At 46.5% G+C, this 27,866-nt stretch overlaps 2 protein-coding genes across 2 annotated transcripts in view; both read left to right on the top strand.

Annotated features, from left to right (window-relative positions):
• Window positions 1–27,866, top strand: part of LOC309550685 (uncharacterized protein) — a 903,485-nt gene that overhangs the window by 641,871 nt on the left and 233,748 nt on the right. The window lies entirely within an intron of this gene.
• Window positions 5,415–26,923, top strand: LOC309550711 (uncharacterized protein). Its single transcript, XM_082251046.1, has 6 exons — window positions 5,415–5,495; window positions 5,623–5,757; window positions 5,844–5,967; window positions 6,084–6,181; window positions 6,337–6,472; window positions 25,850–26,923. The coding sequence occupies exons 1-6, from the start codon at window positions 5,418–5,420 to the stop codon at window positions 26,887–26,889; spliced, it is 1,611 nt and encodes a 536-aa protein (XP_082107172.1). The 5' UTR covers window positions 5,415–5,417; the 3' UTR covers window positions 26,890–26,923.

Consider the following 27,866-nt stretch of genomic DNA (forward strand, 5'->3'; position numbering starts at 1 on the left):
AATGAAAATTTATTTGGGGTCACCAATTGTGCCGGGGAAAGAAGGCCAAGTACCACGTGATGAAAACACGCATGTTCCTGTGACAACTTCCTGAAAAAAAGCCTGAAATTAGTAAAATAATAGTAGAAGATTAGGGTGCTGGTGGTATCTGTAAGCAAAGCTAATTTTAAAAAGAACAAAATGAATTCCACAGCCAAAGTACGCTCTGCCTAAGTATATTTTCTGATCATCTTGTCCCCGAAAACTGTGCTGGTCCCTGTACACCGTGTACAGCTTTAAAGGATAAGTCCACCCTAACACTAAAATCCCTGCATCTACAGACCTCCACGATCTAACACTATCCTCCACGATCTAACACTATCCTATCTAGCCCTGTAAAGAAGAAATCAGTATACTTACCTTTTTTGAAGCCGATCCGACCCCATCTCCAGCGGTGGAAGCTCTGCAGAGGACACGTCCGACAACGGCTGTGAAATGAATGGGAAGTGACGTCACCCATAGACTTACTATGGGGCTTCCGTTGTCAGCTGTGTCCTCTGTATCCGCCTCCACAGCGAAGCCAGTGCTGACAGCTCAGCCTGGGATCTATAGATGCAGGGATTTTAGTGTTAGGGTCCTTCTGTATGTCCGTTTTTCCTCCCATCCATTTGCGAATGAAAAACGGACGTAATGTATGTCTATGGGCTAGCGGAAGTTAGCCGATGACCATCCGCTGACATCCGTTTTGCGTCCATTCCGTTCAGTTCCATTTTTTGAGACGGAAGAGAACCCTATTTTTCTTCCGTTTAAATAAAGGAATGGACGCAAAAACAGATGTCAGCGGTGTCATCCGCTAATGTCCGCTAGCCCATAGACATACATATGTCCATTTTTCATCTGCAAACGAATGGCTGAAAAGCGGACATACGGAACGGACCCTACAAAAGTGACATCTGTGTCCGTTTAAAAAAAAAAAGTGACTGAGCTGAAAAAAGACGTAGCTGACCATGTGAAAGGACCCTTAGGGTGGACTTACTCTTTAAGGCTTTCCCGTAAACCTGAACAATATAGTATAAACAGGCACTGTTTAAAAAAATGTGCTCAAATCATAGCCACACTTAATATAAAAAAGGTGAATAATAAGAAAATGTAATCAATAGAAATACACCTACAACCCATAAAAATATGTGACAAAGTGCCAAAATATGTACAGTATCTCACAAAAGTAAGTATACCCCTCTCATTTTTGTAAACATTTTATTCTATCTATCTTTTCATGTGACAACTAGGGATGCACCGAATATTCGGCGGCCGAACATTATTCGGCCGAAAATAGAGAAAATAGCACTTTCGGCGTTCGGCCGAATAAGTCAAAAGGCCGAATAATTTTGAGCCGAACAATGTCAGCTTCCGCCCTGACCGCTCACCTTCCTCATTGCGGCTCGCGGCTCCCTTCTCACACGCCGCGGGTGTCCTGTCCAGCCGCGAGTAGGAGGTGTGACGTCACGCGCGCGTCCCGCCCCCTGCTCCTGACTGCGGCTCCTTCACACTAGGTCCACGCCCCGCCCCCCTGTTCGCGGCTTTTGGCTCTGGCTGCAGTTCAGGTATGTGATGTGGAGCTGAGCACATTTGGGGGAGAATACGGTAGCTGGCAGCTGCACAAGCATTAGTGTGCAGACTGCCATATGTTGTTGCCACTTGCCATGCTCATTACATTAGAGTGCCCTATAAAGTGCCCCTTAAAAAAAAAAAAAGAAAAAAAATGTGCCCAACAGAGTGCTCCCTTGACATAAAATGTGGCCATCAGCGTGCCCCTTATTTTATGCTAAGGGACATGCTGATGAGCATATTTTATGTTAAGGGGCACTCTGATGAGCATATTTTATGTTAAGGGGCACTCTGATGGGCATATTTTATTTTAAGGGGCACGCTAATGGGCATATTTTATGTTAAGAGCAACGCTGATTTAAATGTTTTGTTTTGCCCATCAGAGTGCCCCCTAACATAAAATGTGCCCATCAGCGTGCCCCCTAACATAAAATGTGCCCATCAGCGTGCCCCCTAAAAATTGGCAAAATAAATGGAAAAAATGCGAAACACCACGTTCGGTATTCGGCCTTCGGCCAAGCATTTCATTATTATTCGGCTTCGGCCAAGAATTTCATTTCGGTGCATCCCTAGTGACAACACTGAAGAAATTACACTTTGCTACAATGTAAAGTAATGAGTGTACAGCTTGTATAACAGTGCAAATTTGCTGTCCCCTCAAAATAACTCAACACACAGCCATTAATGTCTAAGAGCTGGTTCACACTGAGGCGACGCGACTCCTTACTACTTTGGGGGCGACTTGTGCATTACCATGCACCACGACTTTGGAGCGACTTGCAGGGACTTCACAATGGAAGTCTATGCAAGTCGCTCCGAGGTCGCCCCAAAGTAGTACTGGACCCTTTTTCTAAGTCGGAGCGACTTGTGTCTCTCCTATTAGAACGGGTCCTGTAGCGGTCAATGAACCGCAAGGGAGCGCGACTTGTCAGGCTGACAAGTCGCCTGACAAGTCGCGCTAGTGTGAACCGACTCTAAACCGCTGGTAACAAAAGTGGGACGGGAGACCCAGGCAACCAGCCTGCATGGCCACCGAAGACCCGAAAAAAGCCACATTCGTCTCTGATTGGGTCTCCATGTAAAAACCCGGGAGTGATTTCCGGGTACTCGGCACCAGATTAAAAAAAAATGACAGCATTCAAAACAGCCAAACTTGGCATTTTGAATGCTTTTACGTGCAGAGGAGGGGTTTGGGGTCTTTTAGACCCCCAGATCCCTCCACAACAGTACCTATTTAAATGTACGAAAATATTGGCCAATATCGGCCAATACCGATATGCGATGACCAAAATATTGGTATTGGTATCGGCAATAAAAAAACTATATTGTTCGATCACTGGTTATGATTTGAGCACATTTTTTTAAACAGCGCCTGTTTATACTGTATTGTTCAATTTTGCATGTATTCACTTACATTTAAAGGGGCTGCAGTTTATACTAATATTGTAGTTTTTTGGGTTTTGGCGCCTTTCATTTATAGAATTTGTGTATTCCACATGTTCTCCTCAAAGCTGTGTGAGAAGAACCTACCTAAAACTGAGCAAATATAGTTCAGAGGCCAAACGGAGTTTACTTTCTAAATCTAATTTCTGATCAGGTAGGTAGGAAAGGATGTGGCAGATTTACAGGGTGCAAAATAACCCAACAAACAGGAAGTAGCCAAAATACATGTGTAGATTTGTTTTTGGGTACCATTACTGCTTTCCATAGATCAAAATGGATATTCAATAGCCAATTTTGGAACCACATACTGTATATCTATATGATCTCGCTGGTGTTGACCTCTCTATTATTTGAGGGTCAACACCATCTGGTAAGCAGTTCATCTAATTTTCACGTGGCGTTTGGCTATTTGTTCTTTCATTTGATTCACTGGTGTGTGGAGAACATCTACTCGTTCACTTTTGTCATGGACCTATTATTTGTGCTATGATCATTATTACAACTCATACATTTGCATTGGCGCTGCCCTTTTTCTTTATATGAGAAAATACACTGCCCGGCCAAAAAAAAAGTTGCCACCTGGAATTAACTAAGCAACTAACTAAACTAAGCATGAAGTAACTCTCCTATTGGACAGTTACTGCATGTGCCCAAAGAATGAGGTCAGCTGACTACCTGAATATGCAAGAATGATCAGGGTATTCCATCAATGGATTTTTTCTTCCCTGATGGCACGGGCATATTCCAAGATGACTAATTCCAGGATTCATCGGGCTCAAATTGTGAAAGAGGTTCAGGGAGCATGAGACATCATTTTCACACATGGATTGGCCACCACAGAGTCCAGAACTTAACCCCATTGAGAATCTTTGGGATGTGCTGGAGAAGACATTGGGCAGTGGTCCGACTCTCCCATCATCAATACAAGATCTTGGTGAAAAATGAATTCAACACTGGACGGAAATAAATCCTGTGACATTGCAGAAGCTTATCGAAACAATGCCACAGCGAATGCGTGCCGTAATCAAAGCCAACAAAATATTAGAGTGTGTGACCTTTTTTTTTGGTGGTGACTTTTTTTTTTGGCCAGGCAGTGTATAAAAGATGGTGTTGTGCCGAGTAAATAGATACACAACATGTCATGCATTAAAATTGAGACAAACTACGTACGTCATATTGTCCGTAGGCAATGTTTAAAATCATTTACAGGTTACTACCTATGATTTACACAGGAGGTCTGGCACTATAATTATTCATCTTGATCTGGCGTTCGTGTTGATACCTCACATGTGGGGCTATCGATGTTTACATACCAACACATTCGTGCGCAAGCACAGGTTGATGGGGTCCCTTTAAATTTATTTTTATTTTTTTTACACTGTACCTCTCTTTTTTTTTTTATGTTAACATCCCTTGTGATAGCAATAGGCAGTGACAGGTCCTCTTTACTGAAACATCTGGGCTCTGTTAGACCCCCCCAGATGTCTCCTCTGCCCTTAAAAGCTTCAGGACATTCCAAGATCAGTGGTCATGGTCAGCTGGTGGAACTGCTGGCTGCAGTCCGGGTTTGGACAGGGGAGCCCAAGAAGGCGTCAGGAGGGGGGAACCTCTCCCACTACTTGTAAAAGCAATCCAGTGGCTATTTAGCTGCTAGGATTGCTTTTACAAGAATGAGAGCCATTGGCTATAAAAAACAATAGAGGGATATCCTGGTATAACCACCGAAAGTCGGGAGACGTACGGGTATATCGCCTGGAGGAAAGTGATTAACTTGGCAGTACTTCCACTCAGGACAAGGCCGCTGTGATCAGATTGGGTCATCTTCAAGTGAAAATAATCTAAGCAAAGTAACTGTGAGCAGAGAATCTACTGCACCCAGTATATAACAATAACCATAAGTATATAGGTACACACCAGTAGAGTAATAATACAAACTTTATATCATTCAATTATTAGTAATAACTCATACATCTAATTCTTGTAACGCTAAGAAGCTGAAATAGTAAAATTCTAAGAACACTTGCCTAATAGTCTCTGTTTCTGGCCTGGATAAAATGCATCAGAAGCTTCTGCATGGAAGGTTATGTCTTTCAATTCTATCCCCATTATACAATTTTACAAACCTTCAATCAGGGTTTGTGACCTAGCTAGCAGGAAAAGGGGGCACCCATCTGTAATCAATTAACTCTGATATTTACCAAGCAAATTTTTTTTACAAATGCAAACACTAGAGGGACACAGCTCCCTACGCATGTGTCAAATCCCACCAGGGGCAGCCTTCTTATTAACTCCTTTCATCCCCATCCTAATATTGTACAACCAATACAGTCCAGATAATTCTCTTTCTACAGAAAACCTGCGCAGATCACATGACCATGTCAATTAAGATGGAGAAGGACCGGAGTCACATGACTGAGAGGATACTAAACCTCACCCTGGAGATCATCTACCTGCTGACCGGAGAGGTGAGGAGGATTCTGGGAGGTCACATGACATCTCTCTTATCTCTATTAATAAAACACAGACCTGACCAGAGAGGTGAGGAGGATTATGGCATTCTAACATGATATTCCTATTGGTTCCTCAATACAGAGCCTTTCTCTTCTGAAGTCAGGAGATCATATGACCATCACAGTGCCTCCATGTGACTCCCTAAAACCTGAGAGACAGAACATGCAGAAGATTCTAGAAGTCAACAAGAAGATGATGGAGCTGCTGACAGGAGAGGTGAGCGGTGCTGGGAATTCTGGGACATTATCCAGTAACAGACAAGGGATGTGTCTGGATGGTGACTGTATCATTGTGTGTGTCAGGTTCCTATAAGGTGTCAGGATGTCACTGTCTATTTCTCCATGGAGGAGTGGGAGTATTTAGAAGGACACAAGGATCTCTACAAGGACGTCATGATGGAGAATCAGCCGCCCCTCACATCACCGGGTAAGAGGAGACTTTATTGTAAAGGAGAGAGCAGTACGGAGGCTCCACCTAGATCCCCCATCATCTGATAAACACATAGAAACAATGTATTCAGTCAGTGTGTGTGTTTCCTACAGATGGATCCAGTAATGGGAACCCACCAGAGAGATGTCCCCGTCCTCTGTATTCCCGGGATTCCACACAGGAAGGTCACACCATCCCTCAACATCATCAGGTGAGTGTAGTTGAGGGTTGGGAACATAAAGTGATTGAACACTCTGACATGTGGAGACGATGTGTGGACTCTACAAGATGATATTTTCTATGTGATCTCACATCATAAATACTTCTATATTACAGATGTTATTTTCTGCCATTCTGTTGGTTTAGGGTGAAGATCTGATGATCATAAAAGTTGAGGGTGAAGTAGAAGAGACGTATGTGAGGGATGATCAGCAGTATATGGAGGAGGCTGGAATGATGAGGACACTCAAAGAGGAGGACACTCCTACAGAGATCAGCACAGGTGAGTCAAAATATATTCTTCTGTTATCTCTGCTCTGTTCCTGCACACTGATTGGTCCAGTAGGACGGGAGATGAGCGATATCAGCCTATAATTGGTTCATAATAGACCTCCGGGGTATCCAGACATTTCTTTTGGGTGCTATTGTGGTGCTGGAGGTATGAGTGGGAAAGCTAATGGTGCTGATTACCACACACCTGTGGGCATGGCCAAAAATTGGTGTGGCCAGCAAGTGGGCATGACAAGCAAATGGATGTTTCTTCATGGTCTATGCTTTGTATTGTAACACTTTTCTCCCTTTGACTAGATCAAAAAAACCTAGGGGTGAACTGAACAGACTGTGGGATTAAAATAAGCCCAGTTGGGGCCAGAAATGAAAACCCCCAGCTTGTGCCAAGTTCAGCAATAACCCCCAGCACAGCAAAATAATTACCCCACATAACTTCACCAATAATTGACCCACAGTAGGACACAGAAATTAACCCCTAGCACAGCACAGTAATTAACCAGGGCATGGTGCAATGCTTAACCCTTAGCATGGCACATACTGTAATTAACTCCCACCAGCATTGCACAACAGTTATCCCCCTTGTTATACAACAATTAGCCCCCAACCCTGCACGATAATAAACCCGCAACATGTCACAACAATTAACCCCCAGCACAACACAGTAATAAACTGTCAGCATAACGCAATAATAAATCCTGAGCACAGCACAGCAATTACCAAAAACACACATTATTTGACCCCCAAAATTGCACAATAATAAACCCCCAATATAGCAATCAGGTTGGCCCCATTCGTTGTGCAACATAGCATACAGAGTGAAGAGGTTAGCACTAGTGATCGACCGATATCGTTTTTTTGTTGCCGATACCGATACAGATATTTTGGCAATCGCATATCGGTATCGGCCGATATTTTTACACATTTAAAATTTTGAAAAGTAAACACAAATTTCGACACAAATCTGTTACTGAACATGTTAATGTTTATTTATTAACATTTTTAACATTAAGGGCTCGTTCTTCACACCTTAACTGCATGAAAACTGATAGGAAAACTTCACTTGCAGGGACATCAGTTTCACATCATCTGATTTTGAATGATGCATAAACTGCTGCAGTAGTGCACTCACTCACTGCAATCATTTTAAATCTCTACTACAGTGCAGTCAGTGCAAAACTGCTAAAAAAAAAAGCTAGGCAACAGCTACACAGTGGATTGGAGTCACTCAGTGGACTACCTCTGCAGAAAGGCACTCACTGCAACTACAGCAGTCAGTGCAATACTGCTAGAATAAAGGCTAGGCAACAGCTAGACAGTGGATTGGATTGGAGTCACTTAGTGGACTACCTCTGCAGTAGGGCACTCATTGCAACTACTGCAGTCAGTGCAAAACTGCTAGAAAATAAAGCTAGGCAACAGCTAGACAGTGGATTGGATTGGAGTCAGTGGACTACCTCTGCAGTATGGCACTCACTGCAACTACTGCAGTCAGTGCAAAACTGCTAGAAAAAAAGCTAGACAACAGCTACTTTTAGGGTTCAGGTGGTAGCCTGACAGCAGAGGAAGGCCTAGTGTGGGTCAGAGGGCGGAGCTTGGATGGGAACCCCCAAGGTGAGTGGCACAGACTAGCCTGCTATGCGGAGTCTAAGTATCCACCGGTTTTCGCCACAGCCTCTAGTGTTGAGGATGGACTTCGCTGCGTGTTAATACCAGGTCGCGGTCCTCAGGGTCGCCCCACCAAGGGGAAACCGGTCAAAGTCCGAAGCCAGAAAAGCAGAGAAGGAAGATCCGAGAGAATGGTCAAACAAGCCGGGGTCGGGACGAACAAAGTCTGGAACAAGCCAAAGGTCAAACGGGTATCAAGCAGGTAACAGGACGTAGGTTTCAGGAACACCGGAGGAGCTGCAGACAAGACAGCAAAGACACAGTGCTGCTGAGGTGTTAAAATAAAGCAGCCTGTTGCCAATTACTGCAATTAGTCTGCACTAGGTTAACCCTTAGATGGCAGACTCATGACAGCACATCAGTGTGCTCAGGGAGTGTTCCTAACATTGCCCCCCCCTTAAGGGCAACCTCCGGATGCCCAATAGGTTTCTCTTTTGTGGATGGGCCCGAAAAAACGCCTGGATTGAGTCAGCAGCATGGATGTTTCGTTCAGGCTCCCAGGAGTTCTCTTCAGGGCCATAACCCTTCCACTTAATGAGTAACTGTAGCTGATTACCCTTCTTCCGACAGTCCACCACAGCCTCAACTTCGTATTCCATGTCTCCATCCACGATTACAGGTTCCGGGGTTCCTGGACTTCTGTCAGGGAAGGCATCAGGGATCACAGGCTTCAGTAGCGAGACATGAAATACAGGATGTATCCTGTATCAGGCAGGGATAATTCATAGGATACAGCATTGAGTTTACTTTTAACCGGGAATGGGCCGATAAATCGGGGAGCCAATTTTTTGGATGGGCAGGCCAAATGAAGTTTAGCCGTGGATAGCCAAACTCGGTCGTTTGGTTGCAGAACCAGCTCCCCCTTCTTCTTCCCATCAAAATTTCTCTTGGAAGCCGTCTGAGCTTTGGCTAAGGTTTCCTGCAGAAAGTTGTTAAGGAAAAGAAGTTAATGGTGTCTTGGACTGCGGTCACTCCGGATTCAGATGGAATATCAGGTAGGAAAGAAGGATGGAACCCGTAGTTAGCGAAAAAAGGAGATTGGCCGGTAACTGAGTGTTTGGAATTGTTGTAGGCAAATTCCCTGAGTGGCAACAGGGTTACCCAGTTGTCCTGGACAAAGGTGGTAAAACACCGGAGGTACTGTTCCAGGGTCTGATTTGTCCTCTCGGTTTTTCCGTTTGTCTGTGGGTGGTAGGCCGAGGACATGGACAACTCGATCTTCAGTAATTGACATAAGGCCCTCCAAAAGCGGGATGTGAACTGCTCCCCTCTGTCCAAGATAATATTTGTGGGTACCCCATGGAGTAGCACGATCACCTTAATGAAGATTTCCGCAGTCCCTCTCGCAGTGGGAATACCCTTGAGGGGTAAAAAATGGGCCATTTTAGAAAACCGGTCTACCACCACAAAAATGGCGGAGCAACCTGCCGAAGGTGGAAGTTCCACAATGAAATCCAGGGCGATGGTTTTCCAGGGCCGGTCGGAGTTGGGAAGTGGTCTGAGGAGACCCCACGCCTTTCTTCTAGTGGTTTTACTCCTAGAACAATTGGCGCAGGAGAATACATAATTCCTGCAGTCTTTTTCCATATCAGGCCACCAGAAGGATCGTTGCATGAGGTCAAGGGTCCAATGAACGCCAAAATGGCCGGCTAGAGGGTGATCATGGCAGGCCACTAGAACCGATCCTCTGATATCCTTATTGTTTGTCCTTGGTCCACAATAAGCTGTCCTTGCAAGACAGGGGTATTCTCGGGGGACCGGAAATGTTGGCAGAGGCCTGCTCGAGACGGGCCTTCAGACAGGATGGTTTCAGGAACCGAATTCTCCTTAGGATTGTCAAACATCCAGGACAGGGCATCTGGTTTGATATTTTTGGACCCGGGTCGATAAGTGATGTGAAATGAGAATCTCGAGAAAAACAGAGCCCATCGTGCCTGACGGGTTCTCAGTTGCTTTGCAAATCTCAGGTACTCAGGGTTCTTATGATCATTAAAAATAAGAATAGGGTGCGTTGCTCCCTCGAGCAGATACCGCCACTCCTCAAGAGCGGCTTTGATAGCCAGGAGCTCCTGGTCTCCAACATCATAATTTTTCTCTTCGGGGGAGAGTTTCTGAGAAAATAAAGCTATCGGGTGTATTAAGTCCTTGATTCCCTGTCTTTGGGAGATGATTACCCCGATAGTGACTTCTTATGTGTCTACCTCTAGGAGGTAGGGTAAGGTAGGATCCGGGTGACTCAGGATAGGGGCAGAGGTGAAGAGTTTTTTTAAGAATCGAGAAGGCGGATTGAGCTTCAGGGGTCCATTGGAAGCGGACGTTCTTCTTGGTGAGGTGAGTAATAGGGGCAATAATATTAGAAAACCCCTTAATGAACCTCCTATAGAAATTAGCAAAACCAACAAAGCGCTGTACCCCCTTTTTGTCCAATGGAGGAGGCCAGTCCAGGATGGCAGAGACTTTCTCTGGATCCATTTTTTATTCCATCTGTGGAAATTATTAACCCCAGATACGGAATGCTGCTCTGCTCGAAAACGCATTTCTCGGCCTTGGCGTAGAAACTGTGCTGACGAAGGCGACTGAGGACATTTCGAACATGCTCACAGTGTTGCTCTAGGGACGTTGAAAAGATTAGGATGTCATCCAAGTACACGATGTTGAAAATGTCTAAGAAATCCCTGAAGATGTCATTCACAAAGTGTTGAAATGTGGCAGGAGCATTGCAGAGGCCAAACGGCATCATTAGGTATTCCAAATGTCCGAATCTGGTACGGAAAGCAGTTTTCCACTCGTCGCCTTCTCAGATGCGCACTAAATTGTAAGTCCCACAAAGGTCCAGCTTAGTGAACAAGACAGCAGATCTAAGCCTCTGAAAGAGTTCGGGGACTAGAGGAAGTGGGTAACGGTTTTTAACCGTAACTTTATTTAGATCCCTGTAATCGATGCAAGGTCCGAGGGAGTGATCCTTCTTCTCTACGAAGAAGATACCTACTCCTGCTGGAGAGGTAGAGGGACGGATGACCCCCTTCTTCTTTCATCTCTATAATCCTTTAAGATGTCCAACTCATGTTAAGAAAATGGATAGATCTGGCCGAACGGAATTTCGGCTCCTGGGAGCAAGTCAATGGGGCAGTCGTATGGACGATGAGGGGGTAGGGTCTCTGCTCCCCGTTTCCTGAAAACGTCCAGGAAGTCATGGTATGCCTTGGGCACAATGGAATGTACATCGGGTTCAGGTTCAAAACAGAGCAGGGTCTTGGAGAAGCTAGGAGGGTCAGGTAGACAGAAGTTCTTGCAGTAAGATGATGGAAACTGGATGGCTCCTGTGATCCAATTTACTTGCGGATTGTGTGCCTGTAACCATGGTAATCCCAGGATTATAGGAAATACGGGGGATGCGATGACGTCCAGACTGATCAATTCCTTATGGCCGGAGGAGGAGACCATAGGAAGGGGGAAGGGTTTCTTGGGTCACGGGCCCAGATTTGATGTGAGAGCCTACAGCCAAGAAGATGGTGAGGTTCTGGGTCTTGAACTGGAGGAGGATGCCATGTTTCACCGCGAATGAGCGATCAATAAAACAACTGCAGGCTCCTGAGTCAATGATCGCTGTAACCGGGACGGGTCCTTCCTGGCGCTGCAATGACACAGGAAAGGCTAGGTGGGAGGTATTGGTAACAGATGCCACACAACTGGATGAAGAGACAGGCAGGAACTTATGATATTTCGCTGGGCAGGAGCGCACATAATGGCCAGCTTCTCCGCAATACAGACAAAGATTACCCAGCTGGCGACGGTGTCTTTCCTCCGGGGACAAAGCAGGCCGTATGACTTCAAGTTGCATGGGTTCGGGCACTTTTGCAGCGGCTCCAGGGGGAGCGGGACTGATAGAAACTGATCCAGCGGGAGAGAAGTGTGCAGGTGGAGCTACCCGTGGCAGCATCCAGGTGGGCCGGAACTGCTGCGGAGATCGTTCTGCCTGACGCTCCTGGAGTCGGGGGTCAATTTGAATGGCCTGAGAAATTAAGTCTTCCAGGGTGTCGGGGACACCCACTCACGCCAATTCTTTCTTCAGTCCTTCGGACAAACCAAGACGGAACTGATACCGGAGTGCTGCTTCATTCCAGCAAGTGTCGGAACTTAGGAGGTGGAAGTCAGTGACATAGTCCTCTATGGGCCCGCGACCCTGCTGTAGAACATGAAGCGCAGCTTCTGCAGTGGAGGATCGCTGCGGGTCATCATAAAGCTGGGCCATAGCTTCAAAAACCGATCGTAAGGTATTCAAATGGGGGCTGCCCTCTTCAAGGAGCCGATGAGCCCAGGATTGAAGTTCGTCTAGGAGCAAGGAAATGACGAACCCCACCTTGGTGACCTCCAGAGAAAAGGTCCGAGGTTGCAGAGAGAAGTATAGCTGACAGGCGTTGCGAAACGCACGGAATTTACCCCAATCCCGCAGTACTTTTCGGGGGCTGGTACCCGAGGTTCTGGTGGCAGCATCACTATGGGGCCAGAGGTAGATCCTGGGGTTGCTGCAGCAGAGGAGGGAGCAGGTGACACAGGAGGATCCCCCGGAAGAGTTACGGAGCGCAGCCGCTCCTCTAGCTGTGTGTAGCCATCTTGAAGCGACTTCACGGGTTGAGACAGGGTTGCGAGATGTTAGCAGATCTCTTCCAGCGGTGAGGCCTCTCTGGCAGGCTCTGTCATGGCTGTCTTGTACTGTTAGGGTTCAGGTGGTAGCCTGAAAGCAGAGGAAGGCCTAGTGTGGGTCAGAGGGTGGAGCTTGGACGGAAACCCCCAAGGTGAGTGGCACAGGCTAGCCTGAGGTGCGGAGTCTAAGTATCCCCCTCTAGTGGTGAGGACTTCGCTGCGTGTGAATACCAGGTCGTGGTCCTCAGGGTCGCCCCACCAAGGGGAAACCAGTCAAGGTCCGAAGGCAGATAAGCAGAGAAGGAAGATCCGAGAGAATGGTCAAACAAGCCGGGGTCGGGACGGGCAGCAGGTCAACGAAGTCATGAACAAGCCAAAGGCCAAACAGGCATCAATCAGGTAACAGGATGCAGATTTCAGGAACATTGGAGGAGCTGCAGACAAGACAGCAAAGACACAGTGCTGCTGAGGTGTTTAAATAAGGCAGCCTGTTGCCAATTACTGCAATTAGTCTGCACTAGGTTAACCCTTAAATAGCAGACTCATGCACATCAGTGTGCTCAGGGAGTGTTTCTAACAGCTACACAGTGGATTGGACTGGAGTCAGTGGACTACCTCTGCAGTAGGGCACTCACTGCAACTACTGCAGTCAGTGCAAAACTGCTAGAAAAGAGCTAGGCAACAGCTACACAGTGGATTGAACTGGAGTCAGTGGACTACCTCTGAATTAGGGCACTTACTGCAACTCCTGCAGTCAGTGCAAAACTGCTAGAAAAAAGCTAGACATTGGATTGGAGTGGACGCTACTCTTCAATACTCCCAGTTAAGTAGAACAATATTCTATTGCAGAAAGCAGAACATTTCAGTATGTCTATGGTCATCTGTTAAATGGCTTCTGTTTTGTTCATATAATGCTGCCACTTCATAAACATGCTCAGGAGGAGAGGAGGACAGAGTAGCAGAGAGAGAGAGAGGTATCTTCTAGCATGGGAAGAAAGTCTTGTAGCGTGCCTCATTTTCTTTCCACCACTGAAGAGGATCACTTACTTCTTCTGTCAATGTCTGGTTCCTTCAAATAGAGATAAAGTTCATCCTCCAGGCTCATTATTGCGGATTCAGAAGAAATGAAATCCTCCACATGAGGCCCCAATAAAACACTGAAAATGTCCTGATCAATTCGACCACGATGAAGAAGATTCTCTTCTGTTCGTTGACGTATTTTTGGACATTTTTCTGTTTTTGCAGCATGCTGCTCTTACAGATTATAAAAATAGTGTTCTGGACTTGTCTTTTCGACAGGAACCTCCTGCACCTCCTGTTGAATATCTTCTGTCAGCCATTGTTTCGCCTTAGCCAATACATCATCAGAAGAGAAAACATGGTTCTTGTATGGAGGATTCAAAAGACTTGCAAGCATAACATTTTTAATCTCTTCGTGCTTCTCAAAACATTTTTCTCTATCGCTCATTGACAGACATAGTCTTCTTGATTCTCAAGAGCTGGGTTATGTTGTCTCCGCAGGAGTAGGACTAGGCAGAAAGACAAAACGTTCTGGCTCCACCTTAGGGGCAGTCCCTGAGGGTATATCCTCCCTCTCTCTGCTACAGGGAATCAGTTTTTTTCTGTCTAGTCAGGAGTAAGGACCTAAGTTCCTTGCTGGGATCTTTTGGTCCTGGCAAGACTTTTTTCTTTAGAAAAAAGACATTTTTTTAGGTAGTTTTTCTCCAGTGTTTTTCCTGTGAGATCTTCAAGCAAAAATGCCGGACTGGGCGACACTTGTGGTCACCCCAGCCGGCCTACGAGCGCGCGTAGACCATGGCATTGCGCTTGGTCGGCCGCGACACATTCAAGTAAGTATGCGTCGCCGGGCGACGGGCTGGATGTTGAGATCCAGCGGTCACCCCGGTTTCTGCCTACGAGTGCGTGCAGACCAGAGCTCCGCGCTGGGTCGGCCACGACGGAGTCCCAGTGGAGGGACTGACCTTGCGAGTTAAAAGTCTCGCTTGGACGCCAGGAACCAGAGAGTCGAGGCGTCCGGAGTGGTCCACAACCCCCCACCCCGGTGGAGAGGGTATTGTGAAGAGAGGGTGCCTGTCGGTTTGGTATGGTGAGTAAACGTTCCCTTTTTTCTTTCCTCGTTATGAGGCAGTATGAATTATGGGCCCCTCCATATATGGTTAGTATATATCTGATACTAATAAGTCCCCCTTGTAATACAGCATGTGTTTGTGGGAAGTGGACTTGGTTTGAGAGCTAACACTCTACCCAGCAGACTGTAACATTACAGCAGACATAGGAGGTATAATCCTACCTTATTTGTAGTGTATCTCCTGTAGATCCATATATCGCCTCTTAGCAGAGATGCAGGTGGATGTGCTGGGAAAACGATTTCGGCGGTCCGCCGCCATTTTGCCGTAGACCAAGTGCATGTATGTCCTCAGGTCACGCCGGCCGCCATGTTTTTGGAGTCTTATGTCTCTTCTATGGGGGCGGCCATGTTTCGTGAGCCCAGCTACCTCGTGGAGAGCTGGGAACGCCGGAAGGCGTACACAGGGGGCGGAGCCACGTCCTTCTACCCGGGAAAAAGCAACAGCTCCTTCCAGTCTGTGTAAGACAGACGCTGACTGCAGTTGGTTGGAAATTTCACTGCATCGGTTGGTGAGCCTTGGGGGTCCCCCTCTCTCTCTCTCTGTCAATCAGCAGTCCAGTTGTTACTGTCCAACAGCTGGTCTTCCCTTCGGACTTGCATGAGGGTTCTGGGGTTGATGGTGGCTTCGTTCGAAGCAGTCCCATTTGCCCAGTCCCATACCCGAATTCTTCAGCAAGAGATTCTTCTCAGATGGAATCGGAATCCGGAATCCCTGGACAATCAGATCCGATTGAGCAAACAGACCAGAGAGTCTCTGGTCTGGTGGCTTCGGTCTCCGATGCTCAGCCAGGGAAAGTCATTTCTGCCAATATATTGGACGATAGTGACCACGGATGCCAGTCTATCCGGATGGGGAGGAATTCTCGGTCAGTTATCTGTCCAGGGACTTTGGTCCCCGGAAGAATCCAGGTTACCGATAAATGTATTGGAACTGAGAGCAATCAGACTTTGTCTGATTCACTGGACCGAGCAGCTCCAGGGCAGCCCGGTTCGGATCCATGCCACGGCCGTGGCTTATGTCAATCACCAGGGGGGCACCAAGAGTGTCCGAGCGGCCAAAGAAGTGGCTTGCATTCTTCGCTGGGCGGAACGATTTGTTCCAGCAATTTCTGCGGTGTTCATTCCGGGGGTGGAGAATTGGCAGGCAGATTATCTCAGCCGTCAGACTCTGGATCAGGGGGAATGGTCCCTCCATCCAGACGTTTTCCACCAGTTGTGCCTACGGTGGGGCACCCCGGATGTGGATCTGTTGGCATCACGATTCAACAGGAAAGTTCAGAGATTTGTGGCTCGCTCCCGCGATCCTCTAGCAGAAACCGCAGACGCACTGATCGCCCCGTGGGGGCAATACCAGCTAATGTATGCCTTCCCTCCTCTCGCGTTACTGCCAAGACTTCTTCGCAGGATAGAGGAGGAAGGAATTCCAGTAATTCTGGTAGCTCCGGACTGGCCTCGTCGAGCTTGGTACGCCGACGTGGTCAGACTGGTGGCGGACGTCCCGTGGAGACTTCCTCTCAGGGAGGACCTACTGTCTCAGGGACCGATCTTCCATCCTGCTTTACGATCGCTGGCTTTAACGGCCTGGCTATTGAGACCCAGGTGCTGAAGGACAAAGGTTTGTCAACTTCAGTTATTCCTACTCTAGTTGAAGCAAGGAAAGCGACTTCCAGAAAGATTTATCATCGCACATGGAAGTCCTACATTGCATGGTGTGAACCTTTGGGGTTCCGTCCTCGGTCTTATTCGATTAGTCGAATATTAGCTTTTCTGCAACAAGGGGTTGAGCAGAAACTGGCCTTGAGTACTATCAAGGGTCAGGTCTCAGCATTAGCTATCTTCTTTCAGAAGCCTTTGGCTACTCATTCCTTGGTGCGGAATTTCATTCAGGGGGTGCGACATCTGGCTCCGCCAGTGCACGCGCCGTTACCCCCCTGGGATCTTAATTTAGTGTTGTCGGTTCTTCAGAAACCTCCCTTTGAAGATATTAGGGAGATTCCTCTACCTACGTTGTCCCAGAAGGTGGCCTTCTTGGTGGTTATTACTTCTGCATGCAGGGTGTCAGAACTGGCCGCATTATCTTGTCGTTCACCATATCTGGTGGTTCATAGAGATAAGGTGGTTCTTCGTCCGAATCCATCCTTCCTACCAAAAGTGGTTTCAGAATTTCATCTGAATGAAGAAATTGTGTTACCTTCCCTGTGTCCTAAGCCCAGTCATCCTCGGGAGTTTGCTTTACACTCCTTGGATGTGGTCCGGGCGATCAGGGTATACTTGAAAACGACAGACTCGTTTCGCAAGACGGATTCACTTTTTGTGATCCCGGATGGACCCAAAAAGGGGTTGCCTGCATCTGCCGCGACCATTTCCAGATGGATCAGACAGACGGTAGTACAGGCTTATTCTATTAAGGGTCGGGAGCCCCCGTTCCCTGTTAAGGCGCACTCCACTCGGGCGCTTAGTGCGTCATGGGCCTTTCGCCATCAGGCGTCAGTGGTCCAGGTGTGCAAGGCGGCTACCTGGTCGTCGGTGCATACCTTTACAAAACATTATAAAGTTGATGTGATGGCATCGTCTGATGCCTCGTTTGGCCGCCAGGTTTTGCAGGCCGCCATTTGAGGAGACCAGTGGTCTACCTCGAGGGTTTTTTCCGTTGGAATTTTTATTTGAGTCTCATTCTTTGTTTATAATGAGCCTTTAAAACTTCTAGTTTGGCACCGGTTGGGCCTTCTAGATTGGATTTGATTTTGTCAATCCCACCCCTCATTTGTGGCACTGCTTCTGGATGTCCCAGCTCTTGAGAATCAAGAAGACTACGTCTGTCAATGAGCGATAGAGAAAAATGGATTTTTGTAAGATCTTACCGTAAAATCCTTTTCTCTTAAGCTCATTGACAGACGTAGTACCCGCCCCTCTATCATTGAGTTGGGTTGGGTTAAATTCTCTGTTACTGCTTTAGAACAGAACTGATTCCCTGTAGCAGAGAGAGGGAGGATATACCCTCAGGGACTGCCCCTAAGGTGGAGCCAGAACGTTTTGTCTTTCTGCCTAGTCCTACTCCTGCGGAGACAACATAACCCAGCTCTTGAGAATCAAGAAGACTACGTCTGTCAATGAGCTTAAGAGAAAAGGATTTTACGGTAAGATCTTACAAAAATCCATTTATCAATCAAAGCTCTTTGGCTTGACAGACCATCATTTGAAATTTGGAGGGTGCTGTGCGCCATGACACTGAGGTCTGACATATCAGCAAGCCTCATTCCTTTCCGCATGTTTGCTCCACTGTCTTGAAGTAGCAAAAGCATCACTCAGTCTTTGTTGATTCCCCATTCTTCAAGCATGCCTAGAAACATTTCTCTACTGTACTCCGGAGTGTGGGATCCTTGCATCACTTTTGTATTCAATTTTGTCCATCTGCTGTCAATGAAGTGGCATGTAAGAATCATTAGTGACTCTGACTCTGTTTGTCCTGACCAGCAGTCAGTTGTGAATGAGAGTGAGTTGCCAGCATTCTCTGGTTGCAGCATAGCCTTTACTTTGTCAACGACCTTTTAGTGAATCTTTCCCAGCATTTCCGTTCGATAATACTTCTCATTCTTCAGTGTGTACCTTGGCTCAAGTATGGACATCAACCGCTTAAATCCTGAGTCAGACACCATTGTAAATGGCTGGTTATCAGTGACCATAATCTTTGTGATTACTCTGTCCAGCAGTTGGGATCTTCCATCTGAATATAGACAGTGACACCTGTTTTTTTTTTTCAGAAACATATCTGTTATTGTTGCCTGGGATAGTGGAGGAGGTATTTCAAAATCACATTGATATTAATTTTGTTTTTTTCTGTGCTGCATGATATAATTCAATATGATGAACTCTTAGATGGATGGGCCCAAAGATTTGACGTATTTTTGTTTTTTGCAGTTACTTATCCCATGCTTATGTTGATTGTACATGTGTTGCACACTGCTGCTTTTCCTGGAGTAGGTTGAGATGAGAAATAGTCCCAGACCACACTTTTACTTTTTCTCTCCTCATCCATCTCCATTTCAACTTGAAAGACACAAAAAAGATAAAAAAAATGTCTTGCTGACTCCATCTTGTGGGTCGGTCGATGGCTGACGCCTGGCAGTGTGGGTGGCTTTCTGGCCCCCTTTTGCGGGTTGGTGGCTGATGCCTGGCAGTGTGGGTGGCTTTCTTTCTGGCACCCTGTTGTGGGTTGGTGGCTGATGCCTGGCAGTGTGGGTGGCTTTCTGGCACCCTGTTGTGGGTTGGTGGCTGACGCCTGGCAGTGTGGGTGGCTTGGTGTCACCCTGTTGTGGGTGGCTGGCTTGCTGGAACACTGTGGTGGGTGGCTGGCTTTGTGTCACCCTGTTGTGGGTTGGTGGCTGTCACCTGGCAGTGTGGCTGGCTTGGTGTCACCCTGTTGTGGGTGGCTGGCTTGCTGGAACACTGTGGTGGGTGGGTGGTTGGCTTTGTGTCACCCTGTTGTGGGTGGCTGGCTTGCAGGAACACTGTGGTGGGTGGCTTGCTTGCAGGAACACTGTGGTGGGTGGCTGGCTTTGTGTCACAGTGTTGTGGGTGGCTGACTTGCTGGGACACTGTGGTGGGTGGCTGGCTTGGTGTCATCCTGTTGTGGGTGGATGGCTTGCTGGACCACTGTGGTGGGTGGCTGGCTTGCTGGAACACTGGTGGGTGGCTGGCTTGAGGTCACCCTTTTGTGGGTGGCTGGCTTGGTGTCACTCAACCTGGCCTGTTGTGGGTGGCTGGCTTGCTCTAACACTATGTGCGTGGTCACGGTGGCGGGTGGCTGGCTTGGTGTCATCTACGTGGCTGGTTTGCTTGCTCGCTGGAACCCTGTTGTGGGGTGGGTGGCTGGATGCTGGCCTGGCACCCTGTTCTGTTGTGGGTCGGATGGCTGGCACCCTGTGGTGGGTGGCTGAGGCCAGGGCCTGTGGGTGGATGGCTGGCACCGTGAGCACCGTGACCGGATCGGACTGCAGCTGGTTGCACACGAGGCTGTCCAAGGCGGTCTTAAGGCAGAGAACGTGTGTAGCGTGCGGTGGTATGGCGTCACGTATGGGCCGCGCAGGCGTGGGAGGCGGTGTTAGAAGGCCAAACGTGTGCGCGCAACATACGCAATGACGTCACGAAAATATCGGCAATATCAGTAAATCCAAAGGTTGATTCCGATATATCGGGGAAAGAGCAAATCGCCCCCGATATATCGGTGTTGTCGATAATCGGTCGATCTCTAGTTAGCACTATATAGCATATAGAGTGTAAGGGTCAGGACTACTTACCACATCACTTCCTCAGTGTGCCCTTTTACATTGGTGGTCAATACTCAGAGTATTACATCATTAGGGGTTAGTGTGCATCTGCATAAAGGTGGCTGGTGTGCCCCTCACCTCCCTCCCCCCGTACAATGGTGATCGCTATTTCCTGATTTCTGTATACCAATAAAGAACAAAAAAATTGCTGCCCAACCTTACACTCTCTATAAAATTGTGCAAATGGCCTTATATAGAGGGTTTCACCACTATTTGCACATTGCAGCTCTGGAATATTTCTTAACTCTTTCAGAGAAGGTGACATCATCACTACTATATTTCAATACATTGGTTGATTTGGACTGGATATTCATAGCAAGGTTTTACCATTGCACTTATAACTCCATTTGTACAATTTAATAGAGGAAGTGTAGGGCAGTGCTGCATTTTTTTTTTCTTTTTATTGATTCACGTCGGATGTGGAAACCAGCTCCAAGCATTCTGTGGTTAATGGTTTTGAGATTTGTTTGGTTGCATGGTAGTTGTTTTATTTGATCTGGTATGTCCTCTGTGTATTGGTAACCAGTGGCTCTGCATACCTATGGTCAGTGTGCCCCTGTATACTGGTGCCAGGGCTTTTTTCTCAAAGAATAGGTGCAGCATCTCAACCACGCTTCCACCACAATACAAATGCCCCCTTTCCCCCGCTAAGAGGGAGAGCATGCTGCATCAAATGGTGGGTCTGGCCAAACTGTACTAACTGTTGGAGGGTCTTAAATGGGCATTGTTAAATACCAGAAGGGCGTTGCACACAGGGTGCAGAGTTCAGGAACACGCTATGCACAGAGTGTGGGGTTCAGGAGTGTGTAGTGTGCTACTTGCAGAATGCAGGGTTCAGGAGCACACTACATGCACAGTGCAGGGTTCAGAAGTACGTTACATACAGAATGCAGAGTTCAAGAGTGCATTTTTTGCAGAGTGCAAAGTTCAGGCTTGCACCACATACAGAGTGCAGGGAAGTGCACAACGTTAGAGTGCAGATTCAGGGGTACACTATTTACAGAGTGCAGAGTTCAGTCTTGCACTACATACAGAGTGCAGGGTTCAGGAGTGCGCAACATTGGGAGTGCAGACTTTGGGGTTGCGCTATTTACAGAGTGCATGGTTAGGGCTTGTGCTACATACAAAATGTTCTGATGTGCACTACGCACACAATGCAAGGTTCAGGAGTGCGCTACGCACACAATGCAGAGATCAGGAGTGCGCTATGCACACACTACAGAGACCATGAGTGTGCACTGTACACAATGCAGCGACCAGGAGTGCCCTACGTACACGATGCGGAGACCAGGAGTGTGCTAGGTACACCATGCAGAGACCAAGAGTGCGCTATGTACACAATGAAGAGACCAGGAGTGCGCATGGTACACCATTCAGAGACCAGGAGTGCCCTATGCACACAATGCAGAGACCAGGAGTGCGCTATGCACACAATGCAGAGATCAGGAGTGTGCAATGTACACAATGCAGAGACCAGGAGTGCAGTACGTACAAAAGGCAGAGACCAGGAGTGCGCTACGTACACAATGCAGGGTTCAGGAGTGTGCTATGTACAAGAGCCCTGGCTTGTTACTAAAGTGTGGGCAACATAGGGTTAGTAGAATTCCACAAGAGGACAATGTCCTTTAATTTTTCAATCCATTCTTCCTGTATTGTGACACCAGCAATGTTTATGCTAAAGATGATAGATGGATGAATGGATGGATGGACTCAGACATCCTACATTCTTTTCTCCCTGTCAGTCTCTGTAAGAACCATACAACTTGTGCTGGCAGAAAGGAATGCAGGATGTTTGTAATAAAAACTAAGGTGACCAGCGCTATGGAATATGCAGTGAGTGTAGTTTGAAAGATCACGGTGTGAGCTGCCAACAACCAAACCCAAAAGGGTTAAAGAATGAAATGTGTACAAGCGGGGTTGTGAACGGCGCTACCGTGTTAAAAGCATAAATACATTTGGTGAGTAAATGTCATGAATAGTGGTATAAAACTCATAAGGAATATATGCAAAATATATATATAAAATTAAAATTAAAAGTACTGAATGTGCTGTTTTTAATAAGGTATAACTTATAAAGTGCACATGTGACTCATGGTTTTTCAAAAACCAGTTTTAGTGAGAGTACATACTCTGTGCCTCTAAAAATGCAAATAACAAAGTGCAGAGTGCTGATGTAGAAAAAAGACACAAAACTAAAGACAAGACGGTGATTTTTTATTTTTCATTAAAGGAGTGACCTGTTTGAAAAACAGGTTTAAAGTGATTGTGCACAATAAAGAAATCTAAAACCTCTGTGCTTTGGTGAACAAAAGTGAAAAGATAGATTTAAAAGCCATTCAATGCAAGCAATTTGCGGGTAAATCAGAAGAAATCTGGGTTGCAGATACCTGCGTGGCCGCTAGGTGTCGCACCCTATATACAACCTGGTGAGTCTTTTCTATAGTGGATATCGTCTAGGGGCTCCTTCACTCCCTCTGATTTCCTGAAGTGTGGTCCTCAAAGAAAAATACAGAGAGGGGAACCCCCTGGTACCATATCGCAAACGTGTATAGAAAAACCGTATAGTAACTCACAGGGAAGAATCAGGCTGTCCTCGATCAGTGGTGGTGTACGCCGGGAAGCTTCCGCGTTCCACGGCTCTGGCTCTGGAAATGACGTAATGACGTCGAAGAATGGGCGTCATTTCCGGAGCCAGAGCCGTGGAACGCGGAAGCTTCCCGGCGTACACCACCACTGATCGAGGACAGCCTGATTCTTCCCTGTGAGTTACTATACGGTTTTTCTATACACGTTTGCGATATGGTACCAGGGGGTTCCCCTCTCTGTATTTTTCTTTGAGGACCACACTTCAGGAAATCAGAGGGAGTGAAGGAGCCCCTAGACGATATCCACTATAGAAAAGACTCACCGGGTTGTATATAGGGTGCGACACCTAGCGGCCACGCAGGTATCTGCAACCCAGATTTCTTCTGATTTACCCGCAAATTGCTTGCATTGAATGGCTTTTAAATCTATCTTTTCACTTTTGTTCACCAAAGCACAGAGGTTTTAGATTTCTTTATTGTGCACAATCACTTTAAACCTGTTTTTCAAACAGGTCACTCCTTTAATGAAAAATAAAAAATCACCGTCTTGTCTTTAGTTTTGTGTCTTTTTTCTACATCAGCACTCTGCACTTTGTTATTTGCATTTTTAGAGGCACAGAGTATGTACTCTCACTAAAACTGGTTTTTGAAAAACCATGAGTCACATGTGCACTTTATAAGTTATACCTTATTAAAAACAGCACATTCAGGATGTTTGTGTTCTGTCTGTCCCATGGAGAATCTTTACCACAAGTCTTGCTGGTGTCAGAATACAGCCTAGATGGATTGAATAAACGATTTTGTTCTTTGGAGCTGCTCTGCTAACCTTTCCTCACTGTAGAAACCAGCTTGTTCTCTCCATGTTGACAGCAGTGAAGGCAAACACAACTCGCTGTTTATCAGTGCAGGGGCTGAGGAATCGGACTGCCTCTTACAGTCTGTCCCCCATAGGAGGCTGTGTTCCCTTTTCTTTCTTCCCCTTCCATCCAGCTGCCGAATGTTAAATCTAAGAAGTCAAAGAAGGCAGGCTGGGGAGGGGGGGGGGGGTACAGTGCTTTCCTATTGACTGACATTCAGCAGAGAGGCTGTATATCAATCCCCCTCTGAAATGTGCCTGCCGGGTCCAAATAAAGATTATTGGCTTCTGCGGCCAGAGTTGCTGTATTCTTCCACTGGAAAAAAGAGTCGCCAGCTTCCTGGCAGCAATCGCTGACGTGCAAGCAATGAAATAAAATCAAAACAAAAAAAAAAACACTAACATCTGCAAATACTAACATGATTTTGGCGCCTCCCCTGATAGTCGCTGATACCGTCCTGCACATTATTTCTTCTTTTCGCCTAGGTGCTGCAGACACAATATACACTATATTGTTAGTGTGTTATAAGGTTGTTCTCTTTTCTTGGTGCAGACTCAAGGCTCATTTGTACTTGTGATTTGGTTTTTACTGCCCCTCAACCATTTACCGGGGGGCGTACACATGCTGTAGCCATGAAGCAAAGCATCACAGGAATTGTACTCACTGTCTGGCTTGGTGAGCCCTATCGCCCACCCAGCATGACTCATTCAATTGAATCAGGCTGCACTTCAACCTCCCTGCAACTGCACACAATACACACAGTTGCCTGGAATTTAGGTGGTTAAAACAGGTGGGGAAGAAGCAATACAATGTCTCCTCACCACTAGGGATAGGCTCAGGCGTGTTCGGATCCTAGTCCCAACCTGAGCAATCCCGCCAGGAAGCCGTCACTGCACACACTGCTGTATGAAGAGTGAACTAAACGTGGAAAAAAATGACTTTCCTAAGCTTAGTCTCTGCGAATGACTAACAGTGACAGAGGGAACATGGAAGAAATAGGAAGGGTCTAGCTAGGACTGAACTGAACTAATTAGCATCAAACAGGAAGGGAGGACAGTGGTAGTAACCAAAAGCATAGAGTAAATAATTTGTAGTGGCCCAACATAATGCAACTACAGCATAAGTTGTAGTGGCATTACTACAAAACAATAATAATAACCTGATGCAGCTCAATACAACACAGAAAATTACATAAAATTGGGGCAGAATAGTTCTTTTTACCAGAAGCCTATGCCTGTAGTCACTTGTTTTATGCTAAAGGCTCTGGGATGTATAAAAAAGGGGATTCACTCCAGAAATAAAGAGATTATTCTTCCGCTCTACAAGACTCTGGTCCGGCCACATCTGGAGTATGCTGTCCAGTTCTGGGCACCGGTCCTCAGGAAGGATGTGCTGGAATTGGAAAGAGTCCAGAGAAGGGCAACAAAAATAATTAGAGGAATGGAGGACATCAGCAAGACTACAAGCACTGAACTTATTCTCTCTGGAGAAGAGACGATTGAGGGGGGATATGATATCAATGTACAAATACTGTACTGGCGACCCTAGCATAAGGAACAAACTATTCAGAGAAAGGAGATACAACAAGACACGTGGCCACTCACTAAAACTAGAGGAAAAGCGGTTTAACCTTAAAGTGCGTAAGGGGTTCTTCACTGTACGAGCGGTAAGGATGTGAAATTCTCTTTCACAAGCAGTCGTATCAGCAGGGAGCATCGATAGTTTCAAAAAACTATTCGATGGGCACCTTAAAGACCACAACATACAGGGGTATACAATGTACGGTTAACAGCAACACACACACACATCATAGGTTGAACTGGATGGACGGATGTCTTTTTTCAACCTCACTAACTATGTAACTATGTAGCTCTACCAGTCTGAACTTTGAACCTATTGTTTATTAGAGATCACGTGACCCCAGTGCCTAGGCTTGTGGTTGTGTGAAAAGCATGCCCCTCCCAGTCCCCACGTTTCTGCTTTTCTGAAAAGACTGTGTAAATGTAGAAGTGATCTGGGAGGAGGACCAAAGACCCTTTTACTGAACATCTGCTCACTAAAACCCACCTGACTCAGATGGAATCTTTATTTAAGTGAACTAAACCTCTCATATCTATTGATGGTGTTTTTATATTTTTCCAGGACACGCCATCAGAAAACCCTCAAAGGATCTTCTCACTTTATCTCCATGTTGTAAAATGGAAGATGAGGACATCACAAAAGATTGTGCAGGAGACAAGACAATGGATGGTGGACTTCACAGTGGGGATAGACCATTGAATACATCTGACCCTGAGCAACCTCATACTGTGAGGGATGGTGTCGGAATTCAGGGGAGAGAGGAATTTTCCTGTCCTGAATGTGAGGAAACTTTTAGCTCCGAATTAAGTCTTACTGTCCATCAGAGATCTCACATGGGTGAGAAGCCACATTCCTGTTCTGAGTGTGGGAAATGTTTTCTTCATCAATCAGAACTTGTCATACATTACAGATCTCACACAGGAGAGAAGCCATATCCCTGTCCTCAATGTAGAAAATGTTTTACAAACAAATCAAATCTTGTGAGACATCAGAAATCTCACACAGGGGAGAAGCCATATTCTTGTCCTGAATGTGGGAAATGTTATACACAAAAATCACACCTTATTTCACATCAGAGATTGCACACGGGGGAGAAGCCGTATTCTTGCCCCGAATGCGGGAAATGTTTTTCAGGGTTGTCCAATCTTTACTTGCATCAGAAGATTCACAGAGGAAAGAAGCCGTATTGCTGCTCTGAGTGCGGGAAATGTTTTTCATGGAAATCAAGACTTGTTATGCACCAGAGATCTCACACGGGGGAGAAGCCGTATTCTTGCCCTCAGTGCGGGAAATGTTTTACACAGTTGTCTTCTCTTTACTCACATCAGACGACTCACACAGAGGAGAAGCCGTATTCCTGCTCTGAGTGTGGAAAATGTTTTTCATGGAGATCAAAACTTTATATACATCTGAGATCTCACACGGGGGAGAAGCCGTATTCCTGTCCTCAGTGCAGAAAATGTTTTACACGGAAATCACACCTTGCTAGACATCAAAGATCTCACACAGGGGAGAAGCCATTTTCCTGCCCTGAGTGCGGGAAATGTTTTTCAGAGAAATCAGACCTTGTTAGACATCAGAAAACTCACAGAGGGGAGTAGGGATTAATCGAACATTCCCAGGATCGGTTTGTGGGAGGTTCGCTGAGCTGTTCCTAAGGTCTGAATGTTAATTTGAACCTTACTAACCTTAAAGTGAAACTTTAGGCAAGATAACAAATAGGGCAGGCAGGATTTTTAAAGCAGAAGAGACATGCTTTGTCTCTTCTGCATTAAAGCTACATACCTGCCTGTCCGCCCCTGTACAGTGAGCCGCACATGCGGAGCTCGCTGTACAAAATTGAAAATGCCGAATCTGACTGAACACATGCGCAGGAGTGACGTCATCCCCGCCCGGCCAATGACAGCGGCCGGCAATCCAGACCTGGAAGCTTGGCCACCCGAGGATGTCAGGGGCCAGGCAGGGAGCTCGGGGATGCCGCACCGCTGGAGTTTAGGCGAGTATAGTTCCACTTTAAGCTAATAGGAGCAGAATCTTAAACCACTTCCAGCAATAGGATGTATCATTATGTCCTCGGGTTTTAGTGGTTATATTAGGATCCTTGTTGCAGCTTCAGCCATAATCCTGGTGTTATCATTTTCTGCTGGTGATGTTTTAAAAAAGTGATTCAAGTGCCATACAGTAGCTGCCCGATCACTTTTACAGGGAGTGGAAGGGGTACACCCTTCAGCCACCATTTCTAGGCTGTCCTGTCCCACCAGTTTTCTACCAGCTATTGAAGCAGCCAATCAGACCAATCTGTGTTTAATCAGCTGCTTTGGAGGGTAGATTGGTCTGATCAGCTGATTTCCTGGCCGCTGGTGGCCAGGTAAACAAGGGGGTGGAACCGGACATGACAAACTACTCATCGCTTCCAGTTTCCAGGTTTACAGTAAATGGCATCTATCGCCGCTGGCCGCATCGCTCCCAGGCGAGAGGGGGGTGGGACCCTCTTCCACAAATCACAGAATTGATTTAGTGGCTAATTAGCCACAACTAGGTCACTTCTGCAAAAAAGAGAATCGCCGGCTGAAAAGAT

This window comes from Pelophylax lessonae, assembly GCF_965119305.1.
Source record: "Pelophylax lessonae genome assembly, chromosome: 3".
NCBI lineage: Eukaryota > Metazoa > Chordata > Amphibia > Anura > Ranidae > Pelophylax > Pelophylax lessonae.